The 25,259-nt window shown below is 38.5% G+C and overlaps 1 protein-coding gene and 1 pseudogene across 1 annotated transcript; one reads left to right on the plus strand and one right to left on the minus strand.

Annotated features, from left to right (window-relative positions):
- The first annotated feature begins 2,388 nt into the window (after positions 1–2,388).
- LOC145787511 (solute carrier family 2, facilitated glucose transporter member 5-like) lies at positions 2,389–18,654 on the plus strand. The gene is made up of 14 exons (XM_082599268.1): positions 2,389–2,564; positions 4,471–4,575; positions 5,421–5,543; positions 8,613–8,731; positions 8,953–9,077; positions 9,295–9,410; positions 10,089–10,251; positions 11,603–11,790; positions 12,495–12,608; positions 13,885–13,992; positions 14,236–14,314; positions 14,610–14,737; positions 15,318–15,448; positions 15,728–18,654. Exons 1-14 carry the CDS (start codon positions 2,499–2,501, stop codon positions 15,819–15,821), a joined length of 1,659 nt encoding a protein of 552 aa, XP_082455394.1. The 5' UTR covers positions 2,389–2,498; the 3' UTR covers positions 15,822–18,654.
- An 884-nt stretch (positions 18,655–19,538) lies between these two features.
- Positions 19,539–24,866, minus strand: LOC145787937 (general transcription factor II-I repeat domain-containing protein 2B pseudogene; annotated as a pseudogene).
- Between the last annotated feature and the right edge of the window lie 393 nt (positions 24,867–25,259).

Raw genomic sequence — 25,259 nt, forward strand, 5'->3', positions numbered from 1 at the left:
GAGATTTTAGTGTAACTGTCACATTGGCAGCTTATTGCTTCTTATATAGCAAATCTGCAACCACAAGCGCTCATTTCAAGAATTGCATTTCCTTACTTTCCTATTGCAGTCAATGTTTTTACAAGTGTGCTTAGGATTGGCTCATACACATAAGTTTACAATTGAGTTAAGAGATTGGAATTAGCTCATGCAAATCGAGTTTCAAGTGTAGGCCTACGCAGTAAAAAAAAAGCAAAGGAGATTGTAGTGTAGCAACCAAGCCAAATTTCAAACTTATAATTTTATATCGGATTCAACCACGCTTTCACGTTTTGTTGCTTCTACCTTTTTCTGTACTTCAAGCTATGTTTTAGCATGGGTTGTTTTTCGACATGATGTTCAGAAGTAAAAACATACTGAACAGTGTTTCCTTTTAAAAAAGGTAAACATTGTTGGCTAACCTACACCGATTACTTATACATACTTTGTCTATAACAACACAGCTAAGTGTTAGAGCCCCCCCAAAAAAATTTTAGGAATGCACCCCTGGTCAAAACCCCCCCCTTTCAAAATTCCTGGCTACGTACGCTACTGTCAAACACTATGCGTTATTTTTTGTTTTCATGAAAAATCTCGTTTCGGAATGAAAGTTCATTAGCAAACAGACAAGAATTCATCATCAGCAGACATATAACTCAGGGATCTCTAGATATCCCTGATATAACTTTACTGCAATTTTTTCTAGAGAAAATATTGAGCAACAATGGCAATTTTGCTGCAAGTGTAATCGAGTGATTTTTGTTGATTTTCATATTGAAAGAAGTATTTTCATATAGATATTAGATATAGGCCTATACGTTGTTTAAAATCGAAACTTTAAAGAAATTCAATTTCACGCTGAAGAAAGTAGGCAAGTTTAGCTTAATTAAGACACATATAATGCAACGCATGATACAAATTCATTATATACTTGTGTTTTTGCTGAAAAATATTTTTTTGGTGCCCACTTTTCCTATTATTTCCCGACCAGTCATGATTTCTCTCGGAAGCCCTGCTCAAGCGCACACCCCGAGAGTCGAACCAGCGCCGCGTGATCTTGAGCCGGGCGCGTAACGGGGCGAAAGTTTATGATGTTCATATTTTTAGTATTGCAAACTACAACCAAAGCTTCGCCAATTAGTTGGTCACTGTGGTGTCTGTGCATGTTAGCTTTTTTTGTGATGGTCAGAAATAAAAACAAACTTAACTGTTAATTTTGCAAAAACCAAACAATCAGAAAAGCGTGTTCTGCTTTGAAAATGTTTCAAGTAGGCTATTTACAAACGTGATTATAATACCTCCGGATTTCACCACTTTTTTGTTTGCATTTTTGAAAATCGGCTTTTTTGCAAACATAGTTTTGGTTGAAAATTTTTTTTGGCAACTTCTATTTACATAGGCGACTTTGTTTTGTTTACCTGAAGCTGATTGGCTTAAATGTGTGGGTGCGGTTATCCAGATATTTCAACATTTGGTAAAGCCAGAGTCGACTTTGTTGACATTTTTTACACCAGTTATTATTACTCTGCCCCTGATCTCTATCTAGAGTTAGACTCTATTTCAAATTTCTCCCACTTCATTGATTATTGTTGTAGAAAGTATACTAAGTATAACTGAAACCAGAAAAGCTCAAGGTTTTTGCACAACAAAAGACAATTAGGCATAAAACAGCTTTTTGGTTTGTTTGCAATCGAGGCACGGTTTGGATTTGAATATTTATCCTCCGACTGACCAATTCTTAATAGGTTGTTTCTGGTAGTTTTGCATACTTGTAAAGGTTTTTGACACAGAGCCGGTTATCGAGATTGACAGAGTGAAGTTTTCTGATTGTTGAAGTGTTGATGCTGCTGAAGTCCTTAGAATGTGTTGCTCAAGCTCACATCCCGAGAGTCGAACCAGTGCTGCTTGATCTTGAACTTCTTCGTTCATGAAGTAACATGCTTATTCTAGTTCACTGACTTAGATTGGCTATATTGTAATTTGACTGAACAATGTGAAATAGGCTATACTTGCAATAAATGGGTGCAAGTGGATGTGAACAATCCAAGTTCATGTTTATTTTGTATTCAACTAAATGTGAAATTTGTTAATCTGTGTTGTGTTTAGCTTATGCGTTTAAGTTTGAAATATGAAATACACAGTAGTGCAGCAAAAATACTGCATTGGCATTAAATGAAAGCCTATGTCTCAAATCTTACTCTTGTCATTAATAGAAACATTTCAGTTGCAGTTGGCTACATGCTTAAGTAAGTTAAGTATAACTTTTATTTTAAGTTTTAGAAGATAACAACTAAGTCTTAATATACAAATTGTTTAGATTTGAAGTTACAGGCTAACAGCCATTGTGAAATATGTCACCAATATTTTATTAACATTTTCTATGAGTAGTCGTGATTTTGACCTGTCTCATAACTCATCATAGTCATATTTGAGTCGGCATCTTAATATTTATTTTAAAGCTTGCATGGACACAAAGCTATATGGATGAAGAACATGTTGAACATGATCACATGATTGCTAGTAGCACTTTAGTTCAGTTGCATAAAGTAAGTAGAAATTTATCTTGTATTCAGCCAGAAGTGGGCAGTAGCGCGCTACTTTTGTAGCGGCACTACTAGCGGGGCTACTTTTTTGGTAAAAGTAGCGGTAGCGACACTACTTTTTAGTTGGAGTAGTGGCTGCAGTAGCGGCGCTGTTTTTTTCCAAAGTAGCGGTAGTGGGAGAGGCGCTACTTTTTTTCAGTCGCGCTCCCGCTACCCGCTGCTTTTTAATTTAAATTGAAAAAAATGCTTGTTTTTTTTGCAATACTGGCGTGGTCAAGCAGCTATATAATCGGCGTGGTTGCAAATTTTCGGTCTTTTCTAGCTGACGTCAACTTTTTCGGCGAATATTTCCGTGTGATGAAGCCTATCTGCCAGGCTTTAGACATTCTCCAGGGCGAGTCCAAGGCATATTACGAGTCTTGCTTCCAACCATCACAATTTGCACGAAGAAGTTGACCGAAATCAGTGATCTTGTAACCTGTGAGGAGTTGAAAGTGAAAGTCCTTCAAGGGGTGAAGAAACGATTCAACAAGTGCTTCAACAACATGAAATGCGTTATGGCATCATGTCTTCATCCCTCCTTCAAGACGTCGTGGCTACAATTTCTGCACTACGTTTCCACGGATGATGCTGACGCACTGCGAGAAAAAGTCAAGACAGATGTAATTCGACTGTTGCGGGAGACATCAAGCCAGGTTGATACCGATAAGAGTGACACCATCCAACAGTAGTCATGACTCCGAGGATGTATTTTTTGGAGTGCTTGCGCCATCCCGTGAAACGTCGGTGCAGAAGGAAGCAGCAATTGTGGACGCCTTTTTTCGGATAAGAGCAAGTCCTTGAGCTTTTCGAATATCGAGTTAAAATACAACTGTTCATTAAATACAACACCCCCATTCCTTCCAGTGCTGCGGTGGAGAGACTTTTCTCTGTTGGAAAAGATGTGCTTAAGCGAAAGCGGGCAGGACTTAGTGACTCTCATTTTGAAATGCTCATGTTTTTGAAAGATGCGTAACAATAAATTTCCCTTAGAATGTGTTTTCTATAACTACGTTAAAATGACAGCGTAAACAAATGATAACATTCATTTTCAAGGTCATTTTTGCGTCACTAGGGACTTGAGTGTTTCCTAGTGTCATTTTAGACAAAAGTAGCGGAAGAAGTAAAGGTAGCGCACGCTACTTTGGCCCGAGTAACGGTAGCGGGTAGCGCGCTACTTTTGTAAATTGGTAGCGGGTAGCGGAAGCGCGCGCTACTTTGGCCGAAGTAGCGGGTAGCGCGCTACTTTAAAAGTAGCGGGTGCCCACCTCTGTATTCAGCTAACTATAATAATATGCTTGTGTATCTCATTGCTTGTTTTTAAAGAATTTACATTAACATTGGCATTTTAACATTGAAAAGTGAGATAATGTCAATGTCTATTACTTATAATGCCTGTTCTTGAAATCTGGACCAGGGGTATCTAAAGAAGGAGATACAAAGGCTTTTAATACGTCTGACAATAGAAGGGCTTCTGTTTATCGTAAATAATCTCTGTTTACTGTAAAATGATAATTGGCACCGATTGTAGTTTAATAAATCTTGCTATGATAACCTGTATTGCGCTATTAGCATCAGGCCTGGATACTTACTGCATGCTCATGGTTACTTGTTAATTCAACTACCCGTGTACTTGCTTTACATCTAGCCTACCACAAAGGTTTTGTTAAGAAAAACAGCTTACTGGTAATTTTTCAACTGTCTTTCCAAACAAGTCTTCTTTAAATATGCTCTATATAACATTTTTTCACTTGATCACAATAGGCAAAAATTCATATTAGGGTCATTTAAATTAACTTATTGTATATTCAATTGCATAGTGAAAATTAGGACTTTTATTATTCATATTATAACTTTTTGGATTTTGTAGAAACCGTACCTCACAAAATCTTTAATAGTTGGAGTAACAATGGCGGTTCTTGGTGCATCGTTTCAATATGGATACAATATCGCTGTTGTAAATGCTCCTTCTGATGTGAGTGACTGTTAGCAGTTATGCTTAAGTGATTGATTAGGAAATAATATTCCAAACAACATGTTAACATTAGTAAACACTGTAAGAAGATTGATTGATTGAATCTTTATCCTCGGACTGGGAAAGCTTTTTGCAAAGCTTAATCCTGGTAGTTTCGCATATTTGTAGAGGCTTCGAATCACTGACGCAGGCCCGGTCACCGAGATTGACAGAGTGAAGTTTCCGATTGTTGAAGTCTTGTTGCCAGGGAACTATTCCATCCATTAGATGCCGCTGAATGAAGAGCAGTCCTTAACGTGCGTTGCTCAAGCGCACACCCCGAGAGTCGAACCAGCGCCGCTTGATCTTGAAGCTTCTTCGTTCCAGAAGTGACGCGCTAACCAACTGAGCTATCGGGGCGGACATAAAGATCTAACATTATATGTAAAAAAAAATATTTTTGTATGATGTTAACTTAAAACTGAAGTGTTAGTTTGGATAGATAACCATTTCTGGTTGCTTGACTTGATGACCATTAACGATTAGTTTACACCCTCTTGTTACTATATTTGCTGCTATTTATGCATCTTAGTTTGCAATATATTATATATATATATATATATATATATATACTGTATTTTTTAAAGTATGGTACGTTATGCTTTGCTTTACATTTTTGTTATACACTTTATATATCATTAACTATCATTTTAAAGGGATATATATACTGGTAAAGTAAATTTGCCTAGAGTTGACAATCCAAATTACATTGGTCCCCAGTTTGCATGTTCGCAAGGCCTGTGTATATAGATCACTATGGTTTAGTTACCATGAGTTGTTAAATATTCTTATTTTGATTTGTGCAGGAAATAAAAGATTTTTATTTTCCTTCACCACTAAATCTTCAAAACTGCTCTGAAAAAGATAACTCTTCCTCAAATGCTAGCTCAACTGACAATCTGCCAAGTTCTGAACAACAATGCAAAAGTGTAAGTTGGAAGTAAATCGAAAGTTTGCAATGTGATTGCGAGTTGCACTTATTGCATTGAAATATGTGTTAACTCAATGACAGGGTTAAATAGGCTAAATAATCTTTATATTGCTGTGTTAAAGCATTAAACTTTTGTTTTAGTATGTTTATCATATATATATACAATGCCATACATAACATAAGATTTTAAAATAACTAACTGACATTAAAGATTTATGACAGCATATTCTTACTTACAATTTAATAATAGTCCATAATTGCCGTGCACGGACATTTTGCCGAAAGATATTTTGACGAAAGGACATTTTGCCGAATGGACATATTGCCAAAAGGACTAAGGTTGTGAACGATAGACTAAAACACGTTGTGGAGAATATCGATACGGTACATATAACACAAAAATGAGTTTCGGCAAAATGTCCATTCAGCAAAATGTCTTTCGGCTAAATGTCCTTTCGGCAAAATGTCCGGGTACCAGAATTGCAATGGTATCAAAACCCTTTATCAGTTCTCATTGCAAAGATTTTTTGCAAGTGCGCAATGCCATAGATGAGCAGTAGAAGAGATGACTTTATTTTTACAGCAACAACTTAACTTGTAATGGTCATAGCATGTTTGTCATGCAATGATTGTTATCGGTCGTGACTACAGTACAGTAAATAAACTTTCCTTTTTGCATCAAGTTCAGTTAACTTCAGTATTCATCCTTTCTTGACTAAAGTGGATTCTTTTTCTTCGTTATCATATGAGCCTCTGGGGGCGAGCCTTTTACCACCCCAGATTCACAATGTTCCTGGTCCCTGGACTACACTGGAAGGCTGCTAGAGAGCAGCCAGCCTTTGGCTTCATCATCCATGACACGCAGACCTTCCACTTCGTTAGGTGGCTTGAAGATGGTACAGTCATTGATGATGTTGTCTGTTCCTTGGCGCTACATTCACAGGAGGAGGAAAAGGCCATTCCCCATTGGTGCATGGTTGAGAGGAACAATGGGGAGTGGCCTCTTCCTTATTTTCTTTTATCCTTTCCTCTTTATTTTCATTTTGCTTAAAGGATCCTGATCTTTACATATCAAGGTCGCAGTTGTCTGCAGCGAATTCTCCACTTGTCTTTATTATTGGCATCTTCGATTCATAAGTTTCACTTTGTCGGATCATCCTTCACTGTGTCTTCTCATATTTTCTTTGGTCTTCCCTTTCTCATTTTTTTCATCACTACCTTATTCCAAACTCGCTTGTTAGGTTATTTTGATTCATTTTAGAGATGTACCGATACCAATATTGTGGCCGATACCGATCCCGATACCGATATCACTTTTTTAGGCCGATACCGATACTGATACCGATATTTTGGCCGATACTTTGGTGTTACAAAAAGATGCAATTTTGGTATTTGCAAGGTATTATATCAAATGCTAAGTTTTACCTTATTTGCATAAAACTATTAAAAAAAGCTTTCAATTGGTATAATTTATTAAAGATTCAAGAATCCAATCTCAACCGCATTTTTGTGTCATAATAGTAGGTTTTAGTAATGAAAGGCCACCATAATTGAGGACTAGGGTATAAGGGAAGAAACATTACATCATAATTGGGGTTTCTGAAAAATTAAATAAAGTATTTGCGCAAACTCTCCAAATAGGCTATCATAATTGATAATAAGATGTAAAATGTAAACCAAATGATTTGTGTAGTCGTACAAAAACTATTCGACAAGTAATATGCAACCTAAGGGCGCTTGTCGTTTGGTTGAAAAGCTTTTGCCAGGCCAAGACCACCCAGGCAGCAAAAATGCACAATCCCGCATCGCCCCCACGCTGCTAAACGTCCAAAAAAACTATGCAACCCGGCTGCCCCCAGCAAGCCGGCTCCACCAGTCCGCGACCCAACTTCCACCCCTCGCTGCAACATACCCACCAAGCCCAAACAATTCCACGGCAGAACTAGCAGGCCCAACACGAAAGCAATGGGACCACGAATCCTCACCAAACCAATCAAAACGGTCCTGCCGCGCCCAAGACGACAACCCCACCGCGAAGAAAGGAGCGCCCCTCCCGGCCACCAGCACAAGGCCGAGCACCCACCAGCACAGCGAGCAGCTGCGACCCGCCAACCACAACGGTGCAGCTTCCACACTAGCCATTTCAATTCTTGTCGATGTCAATTCTTGCTGCAAAGCGGCTGCCGAGAAACATATAGTTGATTGGATGGTCTAAATGGCTAGCGTGGAAGCCACACCGCAATGGCCAGCGAATTGCAATAGCCCGCCACACCAGTGAGTGCCCAGCACCGCGCCGACAGCCGAGAAGAACGCTCCCCCCACAACGAGGCCGCCATCCCAGGTGCAACAAGACCACTTATTGACCAGCCCAGCGAGGACTCGCAGTCTCACCGCTCCCACCCACTCCGCCACGACATTGCCCAAGCTTGGCGAGTCCACCATAACTAAATGCGGAAACCAAATCATAAACCGACAGAACCAGCCCACCAAAAAGAACCAAGTTACACGGGTCTCCCAAACGTCCAGCAACGCAAAAACGATGCAAAATTATACACATTTCCGCCACCTGGGCAGTCCTGGCCTGGTTTTATCCTCTGTTGAGAGTAAAAAAGAAACATATATAAATGATAAATATTGGAGAAATTGAGTCTCCTTCACAACTTAAGAGTCGAACAACGCAAAACTTCTGAAACAAAACGTTTTGTTTGAGTGAAAGAATCACTGTAAGCAAACAATGCCAAAAGGTGTGCGCATGAAGTCATGGGAGTGTGAGGTATCAAAAATTTGAACAGGTTTTTATTTTTCTACATCAATGTGACGTTAGTTACTACTTTAAAAAATCTATATCTTTGCTTCTGCAGAAAATTCACAGCAAACGCCTTTTTATTACATGTTTAGTATCGGCCACAGTATCGGCCAAATTTTGCCGATACCGATGCCGATACCGATACTCAAAAAATGGCCGATATCACCGATACCGATGCCGATACCGATATATCGGTACATCTCTAATTCATTTGTTTTAAGATGTCCAACTAGAGTGTATTGAAAACGGATTTATGTTCAGGACAAAGCAGCTCATGATTCCTTCCGAAGGAACATGTGGTCGTTAGCTGTATCTTCGTTTGCTGCTGCAGGAATGATTGGGTCATTACTTGTTGGCCCCGTTGTGAAAAAGTTTGGCAGGTTGGTGTCACTTACAAATTACAATTCTATGCTTTACTTGACCACAAGACTTCATTTTGTAGCCTAAAGCATAGTATGACAACTTTTAAGCAAAATCTGAAACTGAAAGGTACCATATACAAGATATCTTCTTATTGGCTGTTTTCATGTGGAGTTCGTACTTTTAAATACTGTGTTTCATGTTTAATTGAATAACAACAAAACGTTATTTTATAACGTAGGCGAGGTGGTTTGATGGTCAACAATGCCATATCTATTGTGGCTGCTCTTTGTCTTGGCTTGGCTAAACCGGCAAACAGTTTTGCGTTAATTGTGATTGGGCGTGTGATTATTGGTGTATTTGCAGGTAATTTTGTCTATTACTTTTTCCTAAATTTTTAACCATCAAAGGTTATATTTCATTAAGCATGAAGAGAGAACTCTTGAGTTTTTAAGATTTTTGTCAAATTGTAATTTATTTTTTGTAATCACTTAATTTCCTTTGTGATTTTTGTGAATATTTTTGAGTATATTTTTATCGATCTTGGTTCCTTTCAAGACTTCAAAATGAATACGTCGTGCAGGACTCGCAACCGGCATTGTCCCGATGTACATCGGTGAGATATCCCCAAAGCATTGGCGTGGAGCGATTGGTGTGCTCAATCAACTCTTGATTACCATCGGCATACTTGTCGCCCAAGTACGAAATTTTTAGTTTGCACTTATGGTTCAATTTGAACTCAACTGGCAAAGTATGTTCACTTTACATTGATTCAACATCTGCAGACGTTAAATCGCTGTTAAGGTGACGGATTTTGTGAGTTTGAAAGGCGTTCCAACTGCATGATAAACACATGAAATAGATGACTCTAAAAAGCCTATAATTGCATATTTTATATATTTTTATTTTACATAACAACTGAGCTGCTATCGCATAGAGTTAAGTGCGCGACTCAAGATCAAGCGACGCTGGTTCGGCTTTCGGGGTGTGTGCTTGAGGCTTGAGCTACGCACTTCGAGACTGCTCTCCATTCAGCAGCACCTAGTAGATGGAGTAATTCACAGACAACAACTATCTGAAACTTTACTCTGTCAATCTGGGTAACCGGCCCTGCGTCAGTGATTCAAAGCCTTTACAGTCAAGTATAATTTGCTAAACAAACAGGCATAGTCTATCAACGGATTTACCAGTCCTAGGATAAAGATTCAATACCAAATCACATGAAGTCTGTAAATTTTGCAAAACTTCCTTTCTCAATATTTCACCAAGCCTTTCTGTTTGATACGGAATATTTTAGCATTCAATGTCTACTTTCTTACTGTCAATTCAAACGTATTGCAACATATTGCTCTGTACAATTTTCTCTGTGCATAACAGCTGCTTGGATTGGGTGGAGCATTGGGTACAGATGAGCGATGGCCATACTTGTTCGCTTTCACCTGTGTCCCATCCATCATATCTCTGGCCAGTTTTCCATTCATGCCTAAGAGTCCTCGGTTTTTGCTTATCGACCAAAACAAAGAACAAGACGCGAAAAAAGGTATAAATTGTTGTATTTCTGTTGGTATTTCGCATGTGCTTTCGTTAATCCTCGTTTGAAACATTATATATACAATTACACTGGCCAACTGCAAATTTTAAACGAAGATCCGATTAGGTGATTCTTAAAGGGTTTGTATTGCGCTGTTTTCGAAAATGTCCGTATTCTTTTGTAGCACATCAAACTTTTGAAATATGTGAACTTTTGGTGTTTAAGTTTGACCTATATTGACCTATACAAGCGTGCGTAATGCGAATTTCACCATGCGTTGTAATTACCAGTCACATTTTAGGGACGCATTTTTTATGACTATTTACGTAAAATAAATTCCAAATATTTTGACAACCTGGTTTGCTAGAGAAAAAATGACCGCAGATTCGGAATCAGAGCAGAAATTTCATTTGGACAAGTTTATTTGTGTCTCTGATTCAAAATTTAACTAAAGCTTGTCGATCAGGGTTAATAGGCCTAGTTACGTTTTTTAGCTGAATTTTCAGTTCTGATGGTTTCGATTTTAGATGCTGCATTTGTAGTGGGTGAGTTAAATCAATTAACATTAGGACAGTATTGCTTATTACGTAGTCGCTACTCCGGTAAAATTTCAAAGGTATGAATCGTAAAGACCCGTTATTTTATTTATCATTTAGCCAGAATGGTTGTCATTTTTACGTTGTTCAGCTTCGTCTGTCGGTGTTAAAAGCATACTAAATGAAATTTTCAAACGGGAATTAAGCATTAAAATGCGTAAACTGAACATTCAAGAATACATTTTCAAAAAAATTACCGAAAAAAAATTTTTTTAATGGCACTGGCAAGGCCCAAAGTTCAATGTTTCATTTATTTTTTTCAAAATAATCAAAAGTGCATACACTGCTCGAGAATACGTCACTATCAACAGCAATAACAAAAGCCACGTTTACACTAACATCAGATCTGATGTTTTGAGCAAACTGTCTGATATTTTGATGTACATACATTACATACATAGCCTACAGTTAAATCACCCGCAGTAACAACTATTGCGCGATCAGCTAATTGCTAGTCCATAGTGACGTAGGCTGTACAGTCGCACGCTTCGCTGCTCAAGCCCATTCTCGTTTTGAAAGCTCTGACAAAAGCACGCGCGGAATGCTGATCAGACCGCAATGGGGAAAAGTGTTATTGAAAATTGTTTTATGATAGCATGTTAAACACAAAAAACGTGTATAATAATCGCCAAGTCAGGTTTTTCCTTTAGTATCCCTTTAAAACGTTACGGAAATGTAAACTTTAGCCAGTTGGGATGTACACTATTTCTTCTCTCAGTAACATTTAACAGCAAAACAACTCATCCATGTTTCATGGACCATAGCTCTGGTCTCACTACGTGGCACAGATGACGTAGTTGATGAAATGAATGAGATGCGAGCAGAAGCCGCTCAGCAAGCCGCTGCTGGTCAGTTGACCATCCCCCAACTACTTCGTGACCGTTCCATTCGTTGGCAGCTGATTACTGTTCTCTTGATGATGGTGGCTCAGCAGTTGTCTGGGATTAACGCTGTAAGTTATCTAGTCCAACTGCTAAACGTTTTGCGTAATCGTTTTTATTCTCCATTTTGGAGATTTTTAAAACCTATTTTCTGTTCATTTTAATGTGGCAGTAGAAACCATTTTGTAGCCAACTTAACAGCACATGAAAGAAAAACAAGACGGTGGGAAGTTAATGTTTACACATGGACCGTATCCGATATGACGACGCTAAAAGAACTCGTATCTAGACTCGAAATTTTTTGGAAGCATATGACCCATGTTGATGCATAATTTGCGGAAAGCGGACATGGCGAATGACGATGGCTCATATCAATTAGGTTGTAATAAAGCTGTCAAGATTTTGCAGTCGTGCATTGGTACGTTCGATCGCTTTTATATAATGTAAAATAGACGGGCTTTATTAGCTGAACTTCTGAAAGCGTCTTGCAAGTCTTGTAAGTGATTTCTAAGGGCGATCGATCATTTCCTTTTTTAGTCCAAACCTGCTGTTTTTTTATATTTCGGTAAGTTTCTAGCAGGAAAAGTGCAAGTATTACTAAGTTTTACTAAATTTTACTGCAAGTATTACTAATTTGATATTTCTGTCATCAACGTTTTTTGAAGTTTTCGTTGTTGACATTTATTTTCGACGTCTTCGTCATTGACGTTTTTAACGTCCACACTTAGGCAATAGAATTTCTTGTTATGTCGTGTTCACTCGTTTTTCTACGCAGGTATTCTTTTATTCCAACGATATCTTCGACCGTGCTAACATTAAAAAGGGAAATCCTCAAGATCTGGCTTCTGTTGCCGTTGGAACTGTGAATGTAATCATGACAATTGTATCAGTACGTTGCGTTTTTAGGTATTTAGGTTTTGTAGATCACTTAGGTTGACAAATTCACCATAAAACCCTGCGTATGCTCCGTAGTTTTAAAGTCTTTCCTCGGTTCTCCATATTCTACCCAAACAGTCACTTTTATGTTTTTGTTTTGTCAGATAAATCGATGTTTGAATTATTGATTGGTCGTTTTTATCTGAGAAAAATAAATCCATTAAAGTAAAGTGCTTTAAAATTGCAAGGCTGCTTAAATGCAAAAGTTGTTGCTTTTGCCTAATCGTAAGATTGTATCATAGCAACCTTAAATACTTATATATTTCGCTATGGCCTGAATATATCTGGCTGGTTGCTTTTAAATCTTTATTTTCGAACTGACAAAGTCTTGATAGGTTATTTCTGGTAGTGTCGCCATACTTCTAAGTTCTAGACGTGACGCAAGGCTGGTTACCGAGATGAACAGAGTGAAGTTTCCCGATTGTTGAAGTGTTGTTGCTGGAGAATTATTCCACCCACTAGGTGCCTCTGATTGGAGAGCAGTTCTGAAATGTGTTGCTTAAGCTCACACCCCGAGAGTCGAACCAGCACCGCGTGATCTTGAGTCGGGCTCGTAACCACTTAGCTAACGGGGCAAACATCTGAAATTATTCACGAGGTCTTGAACTGCTAAGGCACAAATATGCTTTAAAGGACGGGGAAACCCAAATTAACTTTTTGCGAGTTTTTTGTTTCAGCGTGATGTCATTGTGCACAACATGCGTTTTAGCAAAAAAAAATCCAAATTTTGTTGCCCTCGTCTCGCTAAGGCCGCTTTTGTTTGATACCCGTTTGCGAGGACTCGCGCGCATCAAGCTGTGATGCTGTTCGCTGTGACGTCACAAGGTACATATAGTTGTGGCTAAAAGTTTAAGACCAGACTTGATTTATGACTATTTTTGCATTACTTCAAAATACTGCATCATATATTGTTTCAGTTGCATCATCTTATATCTGATGCAGTATTTTGAAGTAATGCAAAAATCGTCATAAATCAAGTGTTGTACACAATGACATCACGCTGAAACAAAAAACTCGCAAAGTTAATTGGGTTTCCCCGCCCTTTAATTCTCCCATGGCTTGGTTTTCCAAGTGCAGTGATGGAAAATTCATTTGGCAACAATTTCTATGATTTCAACAAAAAATATCAAATTTTAAAACTCTTAATCAATCAGATATAAAACTTTATGTTGGCTGGATAGTAATATTGATAATAAAATGAATAATGATAATGATATTTAACTCGTCAGGTTGGAATTATCGAACGCGCTGGAAGAAAGGCGTTGATGGTCATCGGGTTTGGAATGATGATATTTTGGTGTTTGGCACTCACTATTATATTAAACATCCTTTACAGTGTGAGTAAATTGATCAAATGTGACAATATTGTTTTCAGCGGCAGAATTATCTAATTACTGCTTATCTTTGTTATTTGTTTTTTTTTCTACAGTTTTCATGTTTTTTCAAAAAAAAAACAAAAAAAAAAAACAATCAAGATTGCCTAAACCTTGAAACGAAGTGCTAATAAACAGTTTATATCAATCGAGTCAACTTGTGGTTGTAGACCACCACATCTAATTGACAAATCACTTTTTTTGCAGTTCAAAGATGTTGATTGGATTTCCTATCTCAGCATTGCATGTGTAATTGGTTACATCGTTGGGTTTGCCATCGGACCAGGTACTCCAGTCAAGAGAATTTTATCATTACCGTGAGGGCATATAGTTGGTTTGGGCTTCTTTACAAATACTTGCAAAATCAGTGAATCGCTAAGGCTTCTAAGAGTGACATCGAGTGAAAATTTTACAAATTTTACTTAATGTTTGAATTTTAAGTGCTTAATTTTCAGTACGTTTCCTTGCAAACAATTCAACCACGTACCACGTGTGCCATTAAAAGAGAATCTACCTGTTTTATGAGCAATATGGTTTCAATCCATCAGTTCTTGACCAATACAACAACTGTGACATTGCAGGGCCCGTTCCATGGTTGATAACAGCTGAGCTATTCCGTCAGGCCGCCCGCCCCCCTGCGTTCATGGTGGCCTGTTTGGTCAATTGGGCTTGCAACTTTATTGTTGGCATTAGCTTTCTGTCTGTCGCTGTAAGTTGAACTAATTTACAAATTGATATCATTGCATGAGAATAAATGATTTTGTGTTTGTTGTATTATTGGAAGCCATTGGCTGAATCTTAGATATGCTGCTCTTATCACCACGCATTCTCTTGCTTGCTGCCTGACTGGCGATGGCTACTAAGTCAAACGATCTAGCAGCCCTATCATAATGATGAACTCGTGCTTTTTCAACGCCTCTGTTATCCCTACGTTGGTTAACGTAGGTTAACGTAGGGATAACAGAGATACAGGTTAATGTAAAACGATTTTTTCGTTTTACATATTATAACGGCCTATTTTACAGATAAATCAGCATTTTCGATGATATTAGTTTTATGAATAACTTTTAGATCTCAGTGCCACTTGTTGAAATGTACCAACATCGCATATTTATCTAACAATTCCTGCATTGATTTAAAAAACACGTCAAAATTTTGTTACAACATTAGTTGTTTTTTTTTAACAATGTTTGCTAATGTGAGCTTCACAATTTTAACAAACCCACTCTTGTATTTTGAAATTTTGCATCGCACGCCTACTCTCTATCATGCAATCCTGGCTCTTCCAGGAGGTCACTGGTCCGTACGTGTTCATAGGATTCATGGTCGTGTGCATCTGCATCACCATCTACTTCGTTCTTGTGCTCCCTGAGACGAAGGGGAAAACATTTCAAGAAATCAACAATTTGTTCGCCAAACGGTAAGATCTGTTGCTAAGTTGATAAATTTTCCTCCCCGATTGCTCAATTGATTAAGCGCCTGACTTTGCAATCGAAGAAATTTTCAGATCTGACGATGCTGGTTCGACGCTCCGGGTGTGCGCTTGAACAAGGCATTTCAAGGACATGTTCACAGACGTTGAATCAACGTAAAAAATGACTGATTTGCTGACTTGATGCGATGGGCTACTGTTGCGGAACTCGTACAAACGACAAACATAAAATTATAACAGCGTAACGATTGTTATTTTTTGCTTCAGGAACAAGTTGCCGCAAAGCACAAGCAGCGGATGCGACACTTCACAAAATTTCCCCTTGAAAGATTTGGCAAAGTCAAGAGACCCTGACGCGTAATCGTTTTTGCATCATAATGTTGCATTCTGCTTCAACCATCGTCATCAGTGCTGCTTTTTTGTCTCAATTATTTGCTGTCTATGTTGTGATAGAGAACGGGCTGCTTTTTAATACTCTCTACTTCATTTCTTCTAGAACTCTACATGCTCGTTTATAGGTAGCTGTTGTCTTCTATAATACCATATTTGAGTTTAAATTTATTATCAACATTTTTTTTTGCTTTTGTTTGTCACAGCTTCAGCTGTTTTTTGACATGCTTGTTAAATTTTTGTTTCAATTTTATTGTTTTTATGTTTTTGTAATGTTTTTTCAACGTTGATTGTTATGAATCACGTAAGGCTATCATGCCGTCCTTGAATTGACCTAAAACTTCAACCAACGGGACTTTCGCTGTGTGGAAACCAGTCTGGGCCCCAACTGTGTGTCTACTAGCGCTATCTATCAGGCTTGTCACAGGTAGACAAACTTGGCCGTGTGGTGGCCTAATCCACGACTAAAACTTTTTGATTGTGTCCCCGTTTCAGAAAAATATTTTTCTACGTGACCTCTTGTTGGGCAGTTCACAATGTAAAATACCTACTGTAGGCCCACTTTCAATCTGTTTTTTGCAACCCTAAAATTACAATTTGCGACCCCTTTGGGGTCGCGTCCCTTAGTTTGAGAAGTCCTGGTCTAAACTGTGTTGAAAAAAACTCAGCACTGGTGCAGTTTAATTGACTTGAAGATGTCACCCAGTATCATAGTTTGAGTACTTGTTAAAACGTCACAATTATTCTACTGTATTTCAAGCTTCATCGTTATTGAATTTTTAAGTCTTGAGACGATAGAGTATTGTTAAGAGTCCTGCGAATCCCTCTCTCACTTAAAAAACTCCCTCGCAAGCCACATGTTTTAGAACTATCGTCGTCATGCTCAACAAGAACATTTATGAAAACAGCACTTTTCTTAAACAAATTCTTCAAAAACACTGTTCAATTTTTTTGTAATCAAAGCACTCGTACCACGCCTATTCTTGACTCATGTCACACTTTTTGTTGCCACACCTTTTTCTTTGTTTTATGCAATAGGCTCGTTTGTTGACCCTTGATAGTATAAAGGGTATATAAAGTTTACTGTATACCATTATTTCTATAGACGTATTTTTATCGAGATCTCCGATCTTTCTGTGCTGTGTTATGTTTCGTAATGTGCTGTGACGTCATTTCACTGTTGCTAAGCGTGTTTTTACAAAATATTAATTGCTTCTGTTGCATTTTGAAAATACTGCACCTCTTCACAGAAAAGGAGACAACATGCTGTGTAGGCTCGTGCTCTTCACTTTGCTATATTACACCAACTTGCCCCAATGTACGTTTTTTGATGTTATGGGATAAATGTGTATTGTGTGCTACGCTGGTTGCAGTCAACATTCGTCCGCTGCAATCAATCGATGTTGTATTGACGCGGTGAAATGCATTGTATATTTGTTTTACCAAGGGTGTGCCGCATTTACAGTGCGGTTAACAGCTACAACAGAAAGAAAATTAATTACAGGTGCAGGCAGTGGTAGCTCGGCGATCTTGTTCAACGAATCTACGAATTCTGACGAGTGCTCTTTTCTGTCAGAATTTATATTGCATTGGGCGCAACAATAAGGAAATGTATAACTGTGAAGATCTGATCAGTGATCATGCAAAATCTTGTCTATTATGTCATCTGCTGTGCAACATTGTGTGCTGTTTTAAATTTATGTACTGTAGTCTATTGGAAATGCACTGTATGTTGTAGCCTATATCTTGCCTTTTGTCATGCTTATAAGTTACTTATTCAAAAAGAAATTTACTTTAAATTAGTGTACCATCATTGTGTTTTACTCATTTTTTGCTTTTGTCTTTTTGCAATGTTCCCAATTTGACTTCACAGGGGGTTCTTGGTACTTTCGCATACTTGTACAGGCTTTTGATGCAGGCCGGTTAAGGAGATTAATAGAGTGAAGTTTTCCGATTGTTGAAGTGTTGGTGCCGGGGAATTATTCCATCCATTAGGTGCCATTGAATGGAGAGCAGTTCTTAGAATGAAGCTATCTTCGTGCACGATATTTTGAAGCTTCTTCGTTTACGACTCATGCGCTAACCAACCGAACTATCGGGGCGGACTATGACTATAGCTTACCTTCCATAAATTTTTTCCCAAAAAATAGTTCATTAAATCCGGCTTTGCGTAAGAATCTCGGATAAAGGATTTGATAGCTCTCTGGCCATATGATCTAGCCATGTTGACACAAACCCACATTTCAATGTGTTTATTTTACCAATTAGGCTACAGTAAAACTCGGTTAATCCGGATTCGATTTGACCGGCGATTCCATCCGGATTAGGCGAAGATCCGGATTAACCGATGACGGTTCTATCAAGACTTGTTCATTTGTACTTCCAGTTTTATCCGGATTAGAAACAATTAAAATGAAATCACACACAATGAATTACTTTCTGAGCACATTAAAATAACATATTTTTTAGATTCTTATAAACCATGATTGTCATATCACCTCTTCTATCTTTAAATTTTGTTTTCAGAACATGTTTTCTTTTGTTGCCTACAGCGTTGTTGTGGTAGGCTTATTAACTCTGGCAACAATCTGATTATGTGATTTCTTTTCGATGATTTCTCACTGTTTTTATATTTCTGAACACTTTATATAGCCTAGTAGCAGCACGCTCTTCAAGTTGATCTATTCACTGATTACACTGCCTGATTTGCTTGTTTCGTCGTTTTTGTGTTTCGCTTACGATAAGCCTGTGTGGACATTTTTTTGTCTGCATCAGAATTGTACAGTAATAAAATCAGTAATGAAATGGAACGTTGGCTTTAGGAATTAGGATAGCTCATTAAAATGAAATTTGATTGATTGAGGCAGGGATATCTAAAGAAAGGGATCCGACGGCTCGCAGCGATTGCTTTATTTTCACGATACCAGAAGGGCGGTAGTTTGCTACCGCGTTAAACTTTTGTTTTTATAATTGCAGAAAGTTTTGTAGTGCAGCTGAAACAGTCATCAGCTGCAGAAGACAGTTAGTAAATGTTATGTAGCCTAGTGCATATTTAAAGTATAGGCTACTTTTTGGAAAGACAATGGAAAGGGCCAGTAGCCTAAGTCTTTTAAAACTTTTTCAGTAGGCTAGTGGTAAAGCAAGTGTATGGAAAAGTTGGTTAACAAGTAACCTAACTATAATGAGTGTGTGGTGAATATCCAGGCCTGATGCTAATAGCGCAATGCAGGTTATCATTACAAGCTTTAATAAATTACTATCGGTGCAAAAATGTCATTTTATGATAAATAGAGATTATTTACTATAAACAGAAGCACTTCTATTGTCGATGAAAGCCTTCGTATCCCCTTGATCCCTTCTTCAGATATGTTGGTTTACTGTTTAATTGCAAAATATTGTGAAATCCATATCCATTGTGTGTTTTTTCAGTGGTTAAACTTTTATTTATTGAAGTAGTGTGCCTACCTCTGCACACATGTATGCATGAATGTGTAATGAGATTTATTGTTATGTGGTGGTGGCTGACTAGATAACATCTGGCTGACTCCTGATGAACACCCAAACTTTTACTTAGATGACCACTTAATACTTATGGTCTTTCGCTACCATCTTGATTGCGCCATAATCTAACCAACAACTGTAACTTACAATGCATTGTTTTTAATTTTCATTCACTCCGCTTTTTTGTTTATATGTGGCGCTATAGAAACAAAATAAATTGACTTGACTTGACATTCTGCTTCATCATAGTCTATGGCAGGGGTCGGCAACCTTTCTTCAGTCGCGGGCCAAAACAAAACTGCGCAGATGTCAACGGGCCGTACAAGTTTTCCATTTGCACTTCCGTTTTCTTTACTTTTCATAATATTGTTAAAATTGGCGTTCTTATCAGAGTATCTCCATATTTAGCTACTATAGGCTTATATAGATTAATATAAAGAAAAATAGTAACAATTGGTAACGAAAAACACCAAGTACTTTATTTATTGACAGCACAACATTAATGTGATATTTGATGTTGTTTCCTGCTAGAAAGTTTCTGAAGGTCAGGTGATAGGTTGGATGAGGCAAGAGTCATAACATCTTGCAAGTGGTCATCAGTAAGTTGTGTCCTCAACTTGCTCTTGGCGAGTTTCATTGACGAAAAGAGTTGTTCGCACGTGTAAGTGCTACCAAATATTGATGCCATCTTTTTGGCATGATTAACCAAGGTGGGATATCGCTTGTATTCGAGATATTTATTGTAAAAGTCAAGCAGTGATACACCTTCAGCGTGAAATTTTGATTTTAACTCGTTATTGCACTGCAGCTCAACTAGTTCCATTTGATACTTCTCTTGTACTGCATCCACCTGTACATCAAATGGAGTACTGAACAACTTAATATCATTCTCGAGAGAACGAATATCACCAAAGCGAGACGAAAATTCAGTTTTTAAATGTCGTATCACAGAAGCAAATAAATTATTGCTTGTAGGTTTATTCTCTCGCAGTGTAGCAAAGTGAGCATAATTTGTAGTTTGCAGCTGACTTTCCCAGAGTTGTAGTTTTGTTTCGAATGCACGTACATAACTCCACATCTCGTGTATCAATTGGTGCTTTCCCTGAAGCTGCAAGTTCAACTTGTTCAAATGCGATGTTAAGTCGACGAGAAATGCCAAAATGGAGACCCATTGGGGATCGCGAAATTCTGCCGCTTTCTTGTTTTTATTTTCAAGAAAGGTTGCTATTTCTTCTCTCAGCGCGTACACTCTTTGTAGCATATCGCCTCGACTGAGCCAGCGGACATCGCAGAAATAGAGCAAGTCACCATACTGATTCTCTGCTTCTAAAAGTAATTGGCGAAATTGACGATGGTTCAACCCTCGAGACAAAATAAAATTTACAGCCTTCACCACTACGTCCATGACGTTCTTTAAGCTTAGTACCTTTGCACACAATGCTTCCTGATGAATGAGACAGTGTAATGTTACAATGTTGTTATTAATTCCTTGGTCTTCCATGTGTTTTTGAAGCAAAGCCACAACACCTTTATTTTTTCCCACCATTGAAGGAGCTCCATCCGTTGTTATTGACACCAGTTTTGCGAGATTCAGATTCATGACTTCAAGGCATTGAAGTAATGTCTTCAAAATATCGGCTCCTGTAGTAGTACCTTTGATAGGTAACAGTTGAACAAAGTCCTCAACAACGTGAAAATCTTTGGTTACTCCACGTACAAATACTGCCAGCTGAGCTGTATCTGTCGTATCTGTGCTCTCATCTATCGCTATTGAGAAGAACTGTAGATCTTCAAAGCAATCTTTTTGGCTAGACCTCACGTTCTCAGACTTCTCTTCTATTCGTCTGGTTGCGGTTCTTCCTGAAAGACTGACATCTGAAAATAGTTTTTTCTTTTCCGGACATACGGTTTCAACAACAGCCATCATACATTTTTTCACAAATTCGCCATCAGTAAACGGTCTCTTGTCTTCTGCTATTAATTTTGCTACCTTGTAGCTAGCAAGAGTATTCTTTTCTGATTCAATATTTTGTTTTTGGAATACAGAACTCTGCTGTTTTAAGCTCTTTTTTAGTCGCTCAAGTTCGTCTTTCCTCAATTGACCTGTGAACTTGGAATAATTGGCATGCTTTGAGTTATAATGGCGCTTTATGTTGAATTCCTTGTGTACAGCAACTGAAACGTGGCAAATCAAACACGTGGGTCTACCAAAATGGTTAGCGAAAAAGTACTTGTTCTCCCATGCTTCATTAAAACCTCGGCACTCAGCATCAACTTTTCTACGTTTTGCCAACATTGTAAGATTGCTAAAAATTTGGTTAAATATACGGTTAATTGACTATTACTAACGCAACTCATGTAGCCTGCAACTAGCATGCAGTAAATAGGCTAATATAACCGGACTTCAAGGTGAAACTGCCAAGTACCTTGATGCTACCTTCTGCAAGCTTAAGCTAAATTTTGCCCCAAACCTAGTTTACTATAACAAAGCGACCCCGTGATCGATAGGTCGCGGGTACAAAGGCGCTTTGTGATAATTTCCTATGCTTGGTGGATTCTAACAAGCAGCAAATTCTTCAAAGACAAGAATCACTTGTTGAAAAAAACGGAAAAATGGAACTGGGAGTAAATTATAACTCTAAAAAATAAAGTAATTTAAAAGTCTGGACCGGCTGTCACTAAAAAGGCCAATTCCTGCTTCCTAAGCTACACATATTTCTAAATTATCAACCTTCAAACAAACTAATTCTTAAAACTTCAAATCTATCAAACTATCTGTCAGGCCTGCAACGTCGCTCTCTCTAAAATGCAGTTTGCAGAGAAAGAATATCAAGGAAATTCAAAATGGCGACAATGCCCTAACTAAGCATTGTTGCGGCATAAGTACACAGGCTACGTGATTACAAGTGAGCGTTACGGATAAATATGGAAAAGTAAAAATTGCGAAAGTTTTACATAACATTTAGTAATCTTAATTCTGTTATGTAAAACCAAATGGCAGCATAAAATAATGGGATGTTCGTTTTGGCCCGCCAACTACAATTTGCAAAAATGCTGCGGGCCGGATAATTTTGCTTGGCGGGCCGGATCCGGCCCGCGGGCCGTAGGTTGCCGACCCCTGGTCTATGGCTTCATCACTTCTATTCTGCCACTTTTCACCCTTTTCTTTCTTCCTAAAAATAGTTACTTCTTTAGTAATGACGTCAATGACAAGAACAGTCGAGTCGAATGAGCCGAAAATACCAGCAGCAGTGCAGCACTTTCACTGGATAATTTGTAGTACAGTAGCCTATCTGTTCAAGTCATATCATCAAGAGAAACAAACATTTTAAAAAGTATTACTGCACAATTTTCAATAAGTACTTATTTGCTGTACTTGAATAAACAAGGGATTACATTTGAGAAATTTGTGCTGAGGTATTGATTGATTGATTGAATCTTTATCCTCGGACTGGGAAAGCTTCTTGCAGAGCTTAATCCTGGCAGTTTCGCATACTTGTAGAGGCTTTGAATCACTGACGCAGGCCCGGTCACCGAGATTGACAGAGTGAAGTTTCCGATTGTTGAAGTCTTGTTGCCGGGGAACTATTCCATCCATTAGATGCCGCTGAATGGAGAGCAGTCCTTAACGTGCGTTGCTCAAGCGCACACCCCGAGAGTCGAACCAGCGCCGCTTGATCTTGAAGCTTCTTCGTTCCAGAAGTGACGATGGGGAAGTTTATTGGGTTTCGTGGCCGTGCTAACTACTGATATAGGTAAACCGACAAATGCGCGGAGGTTTTGAAGAAACTTTAATGTAGCTTAAATAGTTCTTGCACATTTCAATTAATTTTTATCCTGTGGCTAGCCTAACATCTTGGGTACGTACTCCCAAAAAATTACGTCATTTCCGGTTCGCGTTTTTACGCAGGTAATTAAAGACACACTACCCTCATTTTCTTTTAAAAATATGAATGCGTGACGCCTATTAGGGATATGCGCACGCGGAATATCATTGCGGGGAAACCACTTAAATAAATAGGTTTACATCACCTATTGCACAATCGAATGAATGAATAACGGCTCACAGGGCTTAGGGACGTCGGAACTCTCTTCCTGTGACCCCAGCAGTGCCGGTCTTAGGGTATTTCGGGCCCTGTGCGGAATATGCTTTGCGGGCCCCAATGGCAATTATCCAAATCATCCAATTCAGTAGCGTAGCTGGGTATTTTGAAAGGGGAGGGAGGTTTGAGGGCCGGCGGCCGAAGCCTGACGGCGTGTTCGCCAAAGGCGACCCCCAGTGGCAGGGGGTCTTGGGGGCATCCCGCAGAAAAAAAATTTGAAAAATTACTTTAAATTTGGTGCATTTTAAAAGCATGTTCAACAAAAATTTGGGTATGAAACTGTCTAACTATCTTTATGTTTTCTGCATTTTCTGAGTAAATTACGGGCCCTGTACAATCGCACGGTTTGCACACCCCAAAAACAGGCACTTCCCCCAGACCAGGGTATTGGTATTTCATTGAATTAATACTCCTTGTAGAATTGGTATTTCATTAAATGGATAAAGGAAAATTGCTCTCCTGAACATTTTACGTCATTCTTTTTCCTTACAGACTGGCTACTTCAGTGAATCAGCAGGCAGACATCAAGTAGCCTACCGACAGCAGGCAGACATCAACTAGCCTACCTACCGACAAGAGCCTACCGACAGAAGATTAGTTGGTTCCTTTTCGCCGCTTCCTATCGTCTGTTGTATCGCATTTGTGATCGCACTGTATATATTGCATGATATCGCAATGGGCGCAAATAAAAACATTTACTTATTGGATGGTTTTAAACCAACCATAAGAGTCGAACCAGCGCCGCTTGATCTGATTTGATTGAATCTTTATCCTAGGACTGGGAAAGCTTCTTGCAGAGCTTAATTGATTGATTGATTTGAATCTTTATCCTCGGACTGGGAAAGCTTCTTGCAGAGCTTAATCCTGGCAGTTTCGCATACTTGTAGAGGCTTTGAATCACTGACGCAGGCCCGGTCACCGAGATTGACAGAGTGAAGTTTCCGACTGTTGAAGTCTTGTTGCCGGGGAACTATTCCAAATTCCATCCATTAGATGCCGCTGAATGGAGAGCAGTCCTTAACGTGCGTTGCTCAAGCGTATTGAGTGGCGTAGCGGTCAGTGGAGTGGTGCCTCACTCTACCGGCCCACGTTCAATACTCGGTGCGTCACAGGAAGCCTCACTTAACTCTTAAAAAATTGTTGCTCAAAAAATATTGGTACCGGTAGGCTACGTGAAAATCACATCACAATGAAAGAATAAGAACACTTGATAAATCAACAAGACTAAGCGAAACACAAAATGAACAAGCACACATAAGCAGAAGAGTGGGAATGGATAAAATCGACCAACGATCCTCACGCAGTGCTTCTACCTCCGCTTTTGATATGATGTCGGAGCATGGAAAAACTTCGATGTCTTTTTGAAGGTGAGGAGGAATGCTTCCGTGGACACCTTCCTCCTTTGGCTGCATCTTCAAGCAGCAGTCGATTTCCAAGCTGGCAACTGGACCTTCCTTGTTTTGTAAAAAAAAGTAGTGCTGCCAGATCTTTTTGTATTGTATTTATTATCATTAAAACTGTTTTACTTCTGTGGCCTTATTTTATTTTTTTGCATAAATTGTCTCATATGATATAACTCTAATTTCGATCACAACTTATATATAATAGCACAAACTTTCATCAACTCGTATTCAATAACTTCAGCTCTCAATCAAGAAAAGGGTCTAATAGAATAATTTCAAATTTCTATAATTTTGTAATATAATTTCTATAAATTGTATAATTTCTAACCTCAACCCTCAATCTAGAAAAAGGCCAAATGTATAATTTCTAAAGCTAACAGAATCTAAAAAAAAAAAAATCTG

The sequence above is a fragment of the Aplidium turbinatum genome, chromosome 18 (genome assembly GCF_918807975.1).
Source record: "Aplidium turbinatum chromosome 18, kaAplTurb1.1, whole genome shotgun sequence".
Classification (NCBI taxonomy): domain Eukaryota; kingdom Metazoa; phylum Chordata; class Ascidiacea; order Aplousobranchia; family Polyclinidae; genus Aplidium; species Aplidium turbinatum.

Excerpts from the sequence above, each read along its gene's own strand:
- LOC145787511 (XM_082599268.1), top strand. The coding sequence starts at position 2,499 with ATGGATGAAGAACATGTTGAACATGATCACATGATTGCTAGTAGCACT. Across the intron at positions 9,411-10,088 it reads TCGGCATACTTGTCGCCCAA|CTGCTTGGATTGGGTGGAGC; the intron begins GTACGAAATTTT and ends TGTGCATAACAG. Across the intron at positions 12,609-13,884 it reads TAATCATGACAATTGTATCA|GTTGGAATTATCGAACGCGC; the intron begins GTACGTTGCGTT and ends TTAACTCGTCAG.